At 48.9% G+C, this 13414-nt stretch overlaps 1 protein-coding gene across 2 annotated transcripts in view; it reads right to left on the bottom strand.

Annotated features, from left to right (window-relative positions):
* erfl3 (Ets2 repressor factor like 3) overlaps positions 1 to 13414 on the bottom strand; it is a 77278-nt gene that overhangs the window by 18476 nt on the left and 45388 nt on the right. Inside the window, exon 2 of one of the 2 annotated variants that reach the window (XM_021623653.2) lies at positions 6230 to 6449. In XM_021623653.2, coding sequence (XP_021479328.2) covers positions 6230 to 6449 — 220 coding nt within the window. Of the gene's footprint in view, positions 1 to 6229; positions 6465 to 13414 lie in introns of both variants that reach the window. The other variant, XM_021623645.2, reaches the window with a different exon arrangement.

Raw genomic sequence — 13414 nt, 5'->3', positions numbered from 1 at the left:
TGTATAGTGTGCACATGGTGATTTCCCCTTATCAGGAATACTATTGTAATCCAGTGTGCCTGTGAGTTGACTCTCCAAGAGGACACGTGACTCCCTGCATCATTCCTGTCTCCTGCTCCCACAGCCACTGTGAAATTCACACTCACACAGTGAGGATTAGGCCGTGTGTGTGTGTGTGTGTGTGTGTGTGTGTGGTCTTGTTCTTCTATCCAGAGGGACAAAGGCTATTTTACGCTTAGGGGTTTGGTTTAGGGTTACAATCAGGGTTAGGTCTAGCCGGTAGATTTAGGGTTAGGCGGTAGGTTTAGGGTTAGGCGGTAGGTTTAGGGTTACAATCAGGGTTAGGTCTAGCCGGTAGATTTAGGGTAGGCGGTAGGTTTAGGGTTAGGCGGTAGGGTTAGGTGGTAGGGTTAGGGTTAGGCGGTAGGGTTAGGCGGTAGGGTTAAGGTTAGGCGGTAGGTTTAGGGTTAGGGTTAGGCGGTAGGGTTAGGCGGTAGGTTTAGGGTTAGGCGGTAGGGTTAGGGTTAGGCGGTAGGGTTAGGGTTAGGCGGTAGGGTTAGGCGGTAGGGTTAGGCGGTAGGGTTACAATTAGGGTTAGGTCTAGGCGGTAGATTTAGGGTTAGGGGGAAGGGTTAGGGGGTAGGGTTAAGGTTAGGCGGTATGGTTAGGGTTAGGCGGTAGGGTTAGGCGGTAGGGTTACAATTGGGGTTAGGTCTAGGCGGTAGATTTAGGGTTAGGCGGAAGGTTTAGGGTTAGGCGGTAGGGTTAAGGTTAGGCGGTAGGTTTAGGGTTAGGCGGTAGGTTTAGGGTTACAATCAGGGTTAGGTCTAGCCGGTAGATTTAGGGTAGGCGGTAGGTTTAGGGTTAGGCGGTAGGGTTAGGCGGTAGGGTTAGGGTTAGGGTTGGGTTAGGCGGTAGAGTTAAGGTTAGGCGGTAGGGTTAGGCGGTAGGGTTACAATTGGGGTTAGGTCTAGGCGGTAGATTTAGTGTTAGGCGGAAGGTTTAGGGTTAGGCGGTCGGGTTAGGGGGTAGGGTTAGGCGGAATGGTTAGGCGGTAGGGTTACAATTAGGGTTAGGTCTAGGCGGTAGATTTAGGGTTAGGGGGTAGAGTTAAGGTTAGGCGGTAGGGTTAGGCGGTAGGGTTATAATTGGGGTTAGGTCTAGGCGGTAGATTTAGTGTTAGGCGGAAGGTTTAGGGTTAGGCGGTAGGGTTAGGTGGTAGGGTTATGCTTAGGCGGTAGGGTTAGAGTTAGGCGGTAGGGTTAGGCGGTAGGGTTACAATTAGGGTTAGGTCTAGGCGGTAGATTTAGGGTTAGGGTTAGGCGGTAGGGTTAGGTGGTAGGGTTACAATTAGGGTTAGGTCTAGAAGGTAGATTTAGGGTTAGGCGGAAGGTTTAGGGTTAGGCGGTTAGGGTTAAGGTTAGGCGGTAGGGTTAGGCGGTAGGGTTAGAGTTAGGCGGTAGGGTTAGGCGGTAGGGTTACAATTAGGGTTAGGTCTAGGCGGTAGATTTAGGGTTAGGGTTAGGCGGTAGGGTTAGGTGGTAGGGTTACAATTAGGGTTAGGTCTAGAAGGTAGATTTAGGGTTAGGCGGAAGGTTTAGGGTTAGGCGGTTAGGGTTAAGGTTAGGCGGTAGGGTTAGGCGGTAGGGTTAGGCGGAAGGGTTAGATTTAGGCGGTAGGGTTAGGTGGTAGGGTTATGCTTAGGCGATAGGGTTAGGTCTAGGCAGTAGGGTTAGGTCTAGGCAGTAGGGTTAGGCGGTAGGGTTAGGTCTAGGCGGTAGGGTTAGGTCTAGGCGGTAGGGTTAGGTCTAGGCGGTAGGGTTAGGTCTAGGCGGTAGGGTTAGGCGGTAGGGTTAGGTCTAGGCGGTAGGTTTAGGTCTAGGTAGGTTTAGGTCTAGGCAGTAGGGTTAGGTCTAGGCAGTAGGGTTAGGTCTAGGCAGTAGGGTTAGGTCTAGGCAGTAGGGTTAGGCGGTAGGTTTAGGTCTAGGCGGTAGGGTTAGGTCTAGGCAGTAGGGTTAGGTCTAGGCAGTAGGGTTAGGCGGTAGGTTTAGGTCTAGGCAGTAGGGTTTGGTCTAGGCGGTAGGGTTAGGTCTAGGCGGTAGGGTTTGGTCTAGGCGGTAGGGTTTGGTCTAGGCGGTAGGGTTTGGTCTAGGCGGTAGGGTTAGGTCTAGGCGGTAGGGTTTGGTCTAGGCGGTAGGGTTTGGTCTAGGCGGTAGGGTTAGGTCTAGGCGGTAGGGTTAGGTCTAGGCGGTAGGGTTTGGTCTAGGCGGTAGGGTTTGGTCTAGGCGGTAGGGTTAGAGGAAGAGAAGAACGGGGTAGTGTGAGGAGAGAATAAGGAAGAAGAGGAGGGCAGAGGCGAGGAGGAGAGGAAGAGAAGAACGGGGTAGTGTGAGGAGAGAATAAGGAAGAAGAGGAGGGCAGAGGCGAGGAGAAGGAAGGAGGTGGATCTCACATCGTTAAGATGTATTAAGACCAAAAAGGAAAACACCCCCCCTCCCTCCAAACTGTGATTTGCAATTAGTGTGTTAAACCAGGCTGTCCTCATCAGACCCCATCTGCAACAGACACCATGTTAATCACACCACAGTAGAGACCTTACGTAAGCCCCCACCCTAAACAGGGCGACCCCATCGCTCTTCTGCTCTCACTGCTTCCAGATTATGTGTGGTTTATCAGTGCTTAGTCTAATCTCTGTTTTGTGAAGTCAGAAATACAAGAGACTACAAGCCAGCCCATTCTAACAGTCAGGGGTGACTGGTTAGGTTAGAGACTTGGCTGTTGAACTGTGTAGTTCTCTCAGGTTATGGCTCCTATTCTGTCCTGAGTGAAGCAATTACATTGCAATGTGTCACCTGTGTATTATTCTAGACTGTACAGATTAGTACAAAGTGTATGTCAAAGTCTGTTGCGTTGTTGTCAGTGAGTAAATGGTGTGTTACGGTGTGTGTGTGTGTAGCTGAGAGGTAGATCAGGCCCAGCCTGGGGGATGATACTGTACAGCCTGAGGCCTGGATGGATGGATTACTGGCTCGTTACACTACAGGGTCACAGACCTAAGAGTAAGGCTGGGGTCATCACCAAAGTAGCTTGAATTGGTGTTACAGTATATGGGGTTCATTGCCGTAACGGTGAGGCCCTAATGGGTGTTGGGGTCAGTGCCATAACAGACCTGAGTTGGTGTCCATAAATGATGGGCTTCAGAGTCACATGTGATAGGCTGCATGTGGTCAGACTAGTTATACAGTAGGGAGGGACTAGTTATACAGTAGGGAGGGACTAGTTATACAGTAGGGAGGGACTAGTTATACAGTAGGGAGGGACAATTGACCTTTTTGACTGGAACAGTTCTCGCATCATTTGCTTTAAAATCGCCCGAGTTCTATTTTTAGAATACGAATATGTGCACATTTATCTTCTGGATATGCCTATAGTGAGCAACAATGCCTCATTTATCATAACTATTATAGATAACGCATCTTAATTGCTAAATTGCCTCATATATATTCAGTCAATAAAAAAACAAGTGCCATTTAAGATGAATGTATTGAAACCGTAATATCGCCAGGTTATATTATATTGTGGAACCCAATCTTCAAAAAGGGAGTAACCTCAGCAATGTGGTGCTTGCTTGAAGAAGCCTATGGTTGTGCAATGGCATTGCATGGTTTTGTTAATTTAGCAGACAAGACGCTCTTATCGCAGTCAAGACACCTATTTTGTATTAAAAACGGATGTAATATAACAGAATAGTGCCAAGCGATTCGCATCTCCCACCTGGAACAGTTATTCTCAGAGTGATCATTTGAAACTGGTCTACATTTTTCAAGGTTACAAACCAAAATCTGCCCTCTTCTTGATATACAGACGTTGGATTTAGTGTATTATGCCTGTTCCTTGGAATTTTCTAAATTGATTAACAATAAATTGAACACTGCATGGAGATGAGTTCTGTGCAGGACCTCTGTTTGGTGAGGAGGCCTGGACTTGGTAGAATCTTTTGTTTTCATTCATTTTTACAATATAGCCAATTTTGACTTTGTGGCTGTGGTAACCAGTGACAACCGTAAAGTACCCTAAGCAGAAAATGACAAAATGATTCAGAAACTGCAGCTCATTGTTGGAACATTATTTCTGGGAAAGGGAATTTAGGGAGCAGCATTGTGTGATGCTTGGCATGGTTTGTTTTTGGTGTGTCCTGCAAATGCACATGTACAAATAGAACATTAGTTAAAGCAAATTAACGTTGTCTTCAAGAGAAAATGTTGACCAAATAGATTTACAGTATTTAAACATTTTTTAAAGAATCTCTGGTAAAGATTGGGTTGATGTCAGTTTGAGTACTAAACTTGTCATGCTGATCCCTTTCATACGGTGTATGGGTGATTGACATGTGATAGGCTACATGTAGTCAGAGTAGTGGTTATACAGTGTATGGGTGATTGACATGTGATTGACAACATGTGGTCAGAGTAGTGGTTATACAGTGTATGGGTGATTGACATGTGATAGGCTACATGTAGTCAGAGTAGTGGTTATACAGTGTATGGGTGACTGACATGTGATAGGCTACATGTAGTCAGAGTAGTGGTTATACAGTGTATGGGTGATTGACATGTGATAGGCTACATGTAGTCAGAGTAGTGGTTATACAGTGTATGGGTGATTGACATGTGATAGGCTACATGTAGTCAGAGTAGTGGTTATACAGTGTATGGGTGATTGACATGTGATAGGCTACATGTAGTCAGAGTAGTGGTTATACAGTGTATGGGTGATTGACAACATGTGGTCAGAGTAGTGGTTATACAGTGTATGGGTGATTGACAACATGTGGTCAGAGTAGTGGTTATACAGTGTATGGGTGATTGACATGTGATAGGCTACATGTGGTCAGAGTAGTGGTTATACAGTGTATGGGTGATTGACATGTGATTGACAACATGTGGTCAGAGTAGTGGTTATACAGTGTATGGGTGATTGACATGTGATAGGCTACATGTAGTCAGAGCAGCGGTTGGTTATACAGTGCATGGGGAAGCCATACGGGGTCATGGAGGTCAATGCCATAACAGTATAAGGGGCTTGTGTTTGGGGTGTTTGAGTGAACAATCTTTTTTGTTTAGTCACTGCCATTACATGGGCAATATTATCACCGCCATGGCAGGAATATGGGGTTTGAGTTGGTGTCAATAGAGTCCATGTGCTTTCTAGTCACTGCCAAAACAGTGTATTGGGGGATAGGGTCAGTGCCAATACGATAGGCCTACAGAATACAGTGTATTAGGAGATAGGGTCAGTGCCAATACGATAGGCCTACAGAATACAGTGTATTAGGAGATAGGGTCAGTGCCAATACGATAGGCCTACAGAATACAGTGTATTAGGAGATAGGGTCAGTGCCAATACGATAGGCCTACAGTATACAGTGTATTAGGAGATAAGGTCAGTGCCAATACGATAGGCCTACAGAATACAGTGTATTAGGAGATAGGGTCAGTGCCAATACGATAGGCCTACAGTATACAGTGTATTAGGAGATAGGGTCAGTGCCAATACGATAGGCCTACAGTATACAGTGTATTAGGAGATAGGGTCAGTGCCAATACGATAGGCCTACAGTATACAGTGTATTAGGAGATAGGGTCAGTGCCAATATGATAGGCCTACAGTATACAGTGTATTAGGAGATAGGGTCAGTGCCAATACGATAGGCCTACAGTATATTAGGAGATAGGGTCAGTGCCAATACGATAGGCCTACAGTATACAGTGTATTAGGAGATAGGGTCAGTGCCAATACGATAGGCCTACAGTATACAGTGTATTAGGAGATAGGGTCAGTGCCAATACAATAGGCCTACAGTATACAGTGTATTAGGAGATAGGGTCAGTGCCAATACGATAGGCCTACAGAATACAGTGTATTAGGAGATAGGGTCAGTGCCAATACGATAGGCCTACAGTATACAGTGCTTTAGGGGCTAGAGCTGGTGTCATAGTCATAACAGCCAGCTTAGGCAGTTGTGAGAGACATGGTCATGTCAAGCAGACTGAGTTGATGAAATGTTGACCGTGCACAACGTAACAATAAACCTATATCTGGGGCCGAAGCCCGAGCTTGGGGAGGAATTGGGGCCTGGATCACTGCCATAAGACAGCCATGTGCATTAGGATCCGTGTGTAAACAGCACATGGAGCAGGACACGCTTGGTGTTATTGAGTTTCCTTACCGGAGTGCCCTGCTCAGCTTGTCGTAGTTCATCTGGGGTTTGCACTTGCGGGCCCCCCATAACCGGGCCACCTCGTCAGGGTCCTTGATGACAAACTCTCCATAGTCCCCTTGCCAGGCGATGACATCATGGTACTCCTCCTTCCTCAGCAGCTCCAGGATGAAGTGCCACAGCTGGATCTGCCGCGAGCCGGGGCTCGACTCAGGTTTGTAGGCCCAGTCTGGAAAGGCAAACCCTGGGGAGGAGAGGGGGGAGACCAGGGAGAAGGGAGTTAGCCTGGAGGTCCGTGGAGCACAGCCATACTGATGGACTGAGACGATTAGCCTTCATAGAGGACAGCACGTTCAGAAAGGCTATGCTCTCAGTCTAAATGTTCACTTATTTCTAAACAGTAGGCAGCACATAAAAACCCAACGTTTGGGCCAATAGCTGAGTCACAGGAATGCTGTTTAGTTGCAGGGCAGGACATGAATATTGATTCCAATTCCTACAAGAGGAGAGAGGTTGCCGCTTGCCCTGTCAGGTGTTCTCAGGTGCAGAGTGGAACATGTGTTCTAGAAGGTGTGTTCTAGAAGAGGAAAGAGGATTAGTGAGGCCTACTTGTGTTCGGTCTTTTAGTTCTCGGTCTGTAGCTTAGGGATGTATTTGGGATCCATCTGTACATCAGTCTGATTCTGTTTCTACTGTTATTCAGGCGTACACAGTGCTGCACATCATCGAGTGTGGCTGCTTGTCACTCACACCTGCCTGACCTGGCCTCTTCTCTGCCCTCCTCTTCTTTCCTCTCCTCCACTCTACTTTGTGTTGTATCTGACTCATGGTAGACTGGGTGTAGAAACCACAATAGTCCTGTCACCGTCACTGCTAGGGCGTCCACCCACCCACAACAGTCCTGCGCCGGAAACACTCACTGATCTCCCTGCCGTGATACTACTCTAATAGTGAACACACACACGACCACAACATTGGTGCTCTTTCTATGTCTGTGGAATACTATTCATAATGAAAACCTCTCCATCTCTTTTCCCTGATTCTGTCACTGTTTCCTACTGACAGAGGAAACAACACGACCTAGTCCTCCCTCCCCCAAATGTACAACGGAAGCTCAAAGTGTGAAAGGTGGAAACAGACTGTGGGTGTGGGCACATGTTCATGAGTGTTTGTTTGTTTGTCTGCCTGCTCGACTGACCTTGATGTAAATGTGTATTCAAGATTGAGAATAAGCCAGTATGTGAGTGAATGAGTGTATATTCATGAATGACGAGTTGAATGCACTTGTGGGGTTATTTCCTCACATGTGGTCATGAAGATGTGACAAATCTGAGCCAGACTGGGTGTAGGCATCACCGGAGTGTTACATAGTTGAAATCAGAGAGGAACACGGATCACCTACTGTTCAATATGACGAACATCCTCTCTACATAACCATTACTCTGCCTGAGAAGAACAGGAGTCCATAGTTCCGTGATAAATATCAGGCCAAGTCAATTGCCGACCAATCCCATTCATCGGGGTTTGAGGCCTCCAACTTTCTCCTGATTCACGTGGCAGGATCTATACAACAGATAACATGGCGTTACGGAATTAACTTAACTTTAGACCGCATTTGTATGAGGTCTAGCTACATCATGGGCGTGTATGACATCACGACAGCAGAAAAGTCACTACTAGTACAAATCAAATGTATTTATATAGCCCTTCTTACATCAGCTGATATCTCAAAGTGTTGTACAGAAACCCAGCCTAAAACCCCAAACAGCAAACAATGCAGGTGTAGAAGCACGGTGGCTAGGAAAAACTCCCTAGAAAGGCCAAAACCTAGGAAGTAACCTAGAGAGGAACCAGGCTATGAGGGGTAGCCAGTCCTCTTCTGGCTGTGCCGGGTGGAGATTATAACAGAACATGGCCAAGATGTTCAAATGTTCATAAATGACCAGCAGGGTCAGATAATAATAATCACAGTGGTTGTAGAGGGTGCAACAGGTCAGCACCTCAGGAGTAAATGTCAGTTGGTTTTTCATAGCCGATCATTGAGAGATGAGCCCTGAAAATCATAAAAATAACCAAATGTAGCTAGATGTTGGAGAGCCTTTGTAGACGATGGAGTGATTGACAGATAGATAAAAGGGTTAGGGTTAGGGCTATGCAGCGCCACCATTTAGACCCTGTTACCTAACGCCCTCCACTACGTCAATACACAGCATCTGGCAACCAACATCGAGCCACACTCAAAAGATATGTGCCAGATCTGCTTTATGTAGTTCTATGTGGGCTTAAATAAGTCTGCCTTGGTGAACCAGATTGACTAACTGAATAAGAGCAGTTTGGAGAGTTCTCAATTATTGACAGATGTCTTGTTTTTATATATTTTGTTGCCGAAACTCAGCTTTGATAGGATGACAGTGACACAGGCAATAGACTACACACACATCGCGTGTCAGGTCAACAGGTGAAATGGATCCCTGGTAAGTAGATAGAGGCAAACTCTGCCTGCCAACCTCTGAACAAAGACTACAAAACCAATCAACATCATCACACGTACAGATATGGAGAGAGCGTACCGTACCGTGTGTGTAAATAACAGGGTAACCCCCCCCCCCCCCCTCCCAAAAAAAACAAGCCAGCTAAACAGGGGATGAAAGCACCAGTGTGAGTTGTAATATCAGTGTAAAGTGATCTTGGTAGGAAACAATGTCTCAGCAACCAGAGCCCAGTAGTGTGTTGTGATACGGGACAGACATGTCTTCTCTACAGGGATTCTGAGGAAAATAGAGCCACAACAGGTGTCTTTTCATCACACCCCAAGGCTGTGTCCTATATGTTACACCCAGAGGCCAAACCTGTCCTGAGTCACCGTGGATCAGTTATCACAAGAGGCTGCTCATACTGACACAAGAAACAGAGACCACGACAAACACACACACACGTCTGTTTGATGAGGTTTTAAGCGACCCTACAGTGGGCTTTGTGTGAGAAAGACGTGTACGTGTGTGTGTCAGAATGCATCAATGCCATGCAGGAGAAAAGCAGTGTGGGACCTCACCCCCCCAGACTTAACCTCTCTGACCTCTACTCCTCCTGCCCATCCTCCTCTCCTCTATCCATCTCTGGTGCTCTCTTTCCCTCCTGGGGGAGACACCAGATAGCCATTACAGCACAGAGAGGAGCCAGACACACACACCATCAATAATGCAGCAGCTAGGCTGTGTGTGTGTGTGGAGGGGGGGGTAATCTCTGCCCTGGGACACTAGAGCTCGGGGTGTGGAGGGGTGTTAGTAAGTGAGAATATATAAAAGGGGAGGGGGGGGGGGGGGGGGGGGGGGGTTGGAGAGTGTGGTAAGTAGCTACAACTTTTGGTTGGGGGATGGAGGGAGTCCTGGGGGGGCTGAAAGAGAAGGAGGGAAGAGGAGACAGGGTGAGTCCTAGGGCAAGGAGAGAGAAAGGGGGAGGAGGGAGAGTGGGAAACAAGAGTGGGAAGAGAGAGAGAGACAATGGTTGAAGAGGGGGTTGGGGAAAGAAGGGGTATAAAGAGAGGGATGAGATCATAGCTCGTCTGGTAGTCTGCTGTCATCCAGGTCACATTGCTTACCCCCCTCCCTTGTTCTCCCTCTCTATCTCTGCGGATGCCCGTCTTCCTCTGTGTGATCTCTTTGGCGGGCCTTTTCTAGACTTCTAACGCTGGAGTTATTTCAACTATGTAGAGGGACCAACTACAATGACCTCTAAACGAGAGAGAGAGATGGGGGGGGGGGGGGGGGGAGTGGAAAAAGGGAATGATAGCGAGAAGGAGAGTAACGTGCCATATCCAATCGCTGACAACCAAGTACACAGAACCATCTCCTACCCTCATCCCAAGTGGCGCAGTGGTCAGAGAGACCGTGACAGAGAGACATAGAGAGAAGGAGAGTCACTGTTCACAAACACAAACACACCCCACAGAGCCACAGGACAGAAACACAATTAGACCCAACCAAATCATGAGAAAACCAAAAGATAAATACTTGACACATTGGAAAGAATTAACAAAAAAACAGAGCAAACTAGAATGCTATTTGGCCCTACACAGAGAGTACACAGTGGCAGAATACCTGACCACTGTGACTGACCCAAACTAGAATGCTATTTGGCCCTGAACAGAGAGTACACAGCGGCAGAATACCTGACCACTGTGTCTGACCCAAACTAGAATGCTATTTGGCCCTGAACAGAGAGTACACAGCGGCAGAATACCTGACCACTGTGTCTGACCCAAACTAGAATGCTATTTGGCCCTAAACAGAGAGTAGACAGTGGCAGAATACCTGACCACTGCGAGAGAGACAGACAGACAGAGCGAGAGAGAGACAGACAGAGCGAGAGAGACAGACAGACAGAGCGAGAGAGAGCGAGAGAGAGACAGACAGAGCGAGAGAGAGAGAGACAGACAGAGCGAGAGAGAGAGAGAGAGACAGACAGACAGACAGAGCGAGAGAGAGCGAGAGAGACAGACAGACAGAGCGAGAGAGAGACAGACAGAGCGAGAGAGAGTGAGAGAGACAGACAGAGAGCGAGAGAGACAGACAGACAGAGCGAGAGAGAGCGAGAGAGACAGACAGACAGAGCGAGAGAGAGCGAGAGAGACAGAGCGAGAGACAGACAGACAGACAGAGCGAGAGAGAGACAGACAGACAGACAGACAGAGCGAGAGAGAGCGAGAGAGACAGACAGACAGAGCGAGAGAGAGCGAGAGAGACAGACAGACAGAGCGAGAGAGAGCGAGAGAGAGACAGACAGAGCGAGAGAGAGCGAGAGAGAGACAGACAGAGCGAGAGAGAGCGAGAGAGACAGACAGACAGAGCGAGAGAGACAGACAGACAGACAGAGCGAGAGAGACAGACAGACAGACAGAGCGAGAGAGACAGACAGACAGACAGCGCGAGAGAGACAGACAGCGCGAGAGAGAGACAGACAGCGCGAGAGAGAGACAGACAGCGCGAGAGAGAGACAGACAGCGCGAGAGAGAGACAGACAGCGCGAGAGAGAGACAGACAGCGCGAGAGAGAGACAGACAGCGCGAGAGAGAGACAGACAGCGCGAGAGAGAGACAGACAGCGCGAGAGAGAGACAGACAGCGCGAGAGAGAGACAGACAGCGCGAGAGAGAGACAGACAGCGCGAGAGAGAGACAGACAGCGCGAGAGAGAGACAGACAGCGCGAGAGAGAGACAGACAGCGCGAGAGAGAGACAGACAGCGCGAGAGAGAGACAGACAGCGCGAGAGAGAGACAGACAGCGCGAGAGAGAGACAGACAGCGCGAGAGAGAGACAGACAGCGCGAGAGAGAGACAGACAGCGCGAGAGAGAGACAGACAGCGCGAGAGAGAAACAGACAGCGCGAGAGAGAGACAGACAGCGCGAGAGAGAGACAGACAGCGCGAGAGAGAGACAGACAGCGCGAGAGAGAGACAGACAGCGCGAGAGAGAGACAGACAGCGCGAGAGAGAGACAGACAGCGCGAGAGAGAGACAGACAGCGCGAGAGAGAGACAGACAGCGCGAGAGAGAGACAGACAGCGCGAGAGAGAGACAGACAGCGCGAGAGAGAGACAGACAGCGCGAGAGAGAGACAGACAGCGCGAGAGAGAGACAGACAGCGCGAGAGAGAGACAGACAGCGCGAGAGAGAGACAGACAGCGCGAGAGAGAGACAGACAGCGCGAGAGAGAGACAGACAGCGCGAGAGAGAGACAGACAGCGCGAGAGAGAGACAGACAGCGCGAGAGAGAGACAGACAGCGCGAGAGAGAGACAGACAGCGCGAGAGAGAGACAGACAGCGCGAGAGAGAGACAGACAGCGCGAGAGAGAGACAGACAGCGCGAGAGAGAGACAGACAGCGCGAGAGAGAGACAGACAGCGCGAGAGAGAGACAGACAGCGCGAGAGAGAGACAGACAGCGCGAGAGAGAGACAGACAGCGCGAGAGAGAGACAGACAGCGCGCGAGAGAGACAGACAGCGCGAGAGAGAGACAGACAGCGCGAGAGAGAGAGAGAGACAGACAGAGCGAGAGAGAGAGAGACAGAGAGCGAGAGAGAGAGAGAGACAGACAGAGCGAGAGAGAGAGACAGAGAGCGAGAGAGAGAGAGAGACAGACAGAGCGAGAGAGAGAGAGAGACAGACAGAGCAAGAGAGAGAGACAGACAGAGCAAGCGAGAGAGACAGACAGAGCAAGAGAGAGAGACAGACAGAGCAAGAGAGAGACATGGAGGTGGGGGAGTACTGGTGGCCTTGGAGGGACAAAAATAGACCCATACATACACTGGGGTTATTGTTCCACAGAGAGAGAACGAGAGAGCATGAGGGGGGAAGGAGAGAGAGAGAGATGTTGAGAAGTGCTGCGAGAGGGGGAGGAGGAGCGAGAAACAGGAGACAAAGACAAACACAACCATACACTCAGTGGCCAGATTATTAGTTACACCCATCTAGTACTGGGACGGACCCCCCCAGTAGCCATAAAAGGATGCACCTGGTCAGCAACAATGTTCAGATACACTGTGGCGTTCAAACATTGATAAATTGGTATGAAAAAGGGACCTAACATGTGCTAGGAAAACTGTCCGGACACCATTAAACCAGCAGCAGCCTGTACCGTTGACACCAGGCAGGATGGGGCCATGGACTCATGCTGCTTAGCCCCAAATCCTGACTCTGCCATCAACAATTTGCAACAAGAACCAGGATTCGTCGGACCAGGCAAAGTTTTCCCGCTCCTCAATTGTCCAGTGTTGTTGATCACGTGCCTACTGGAGCCGCTTCTTCTTGTTTTTAGCTGATAGGAGTGTAACCTGGTGTGGTTGTCTGCTGCAATAGCCCATCTGTGACAAGGACCGATGAGTTGTGCGTTCTGAGATGCCGTTCTGCACACCACTGTTGTACTGTGCTGTTATTTGCACCGTTTGTGGGCCGTTTGTTAGCGAGCCCGATTCTTGCCTTTCTCCTTCGACCTCTCATCAACACAGGACTACCACTGACTGGATGTTGTTTGTTTGTCGCACCATTCTCCGTAAACCCTAGACACCGTTGTGCGTGAAAAGCCCAGGAGGCCCGCCAATTCTGAGATACTGGAACCAGCGCACCTGGCAACGACCATCACACCACACTCAGTCTCTTAGGTCACTGGCCCATTCTAACGCTCAATCAAACAGTAACT

This window comes from Oncorhynchus mykiss, chromosome 2 (assembly GCF_013265735.2).
Source record: "Oncorhynchus mykiss isolate Arlee chromosome 2, USDA_OmykA_1.1, whole genome shotgun sequence".
NCBI classification, from domain to species: Eukaryota; Metazoa; Chordata; class Actinopteri; order Salmoniformes; family Salmonidae; genus Oncorhynchus; species Oncorhynchus mykiss.
The sequence above is the reverse complement of the archived record's forward strand: the minus strand, read 5'-3'. Positions and strand labels throughout refer to the sequence as shown.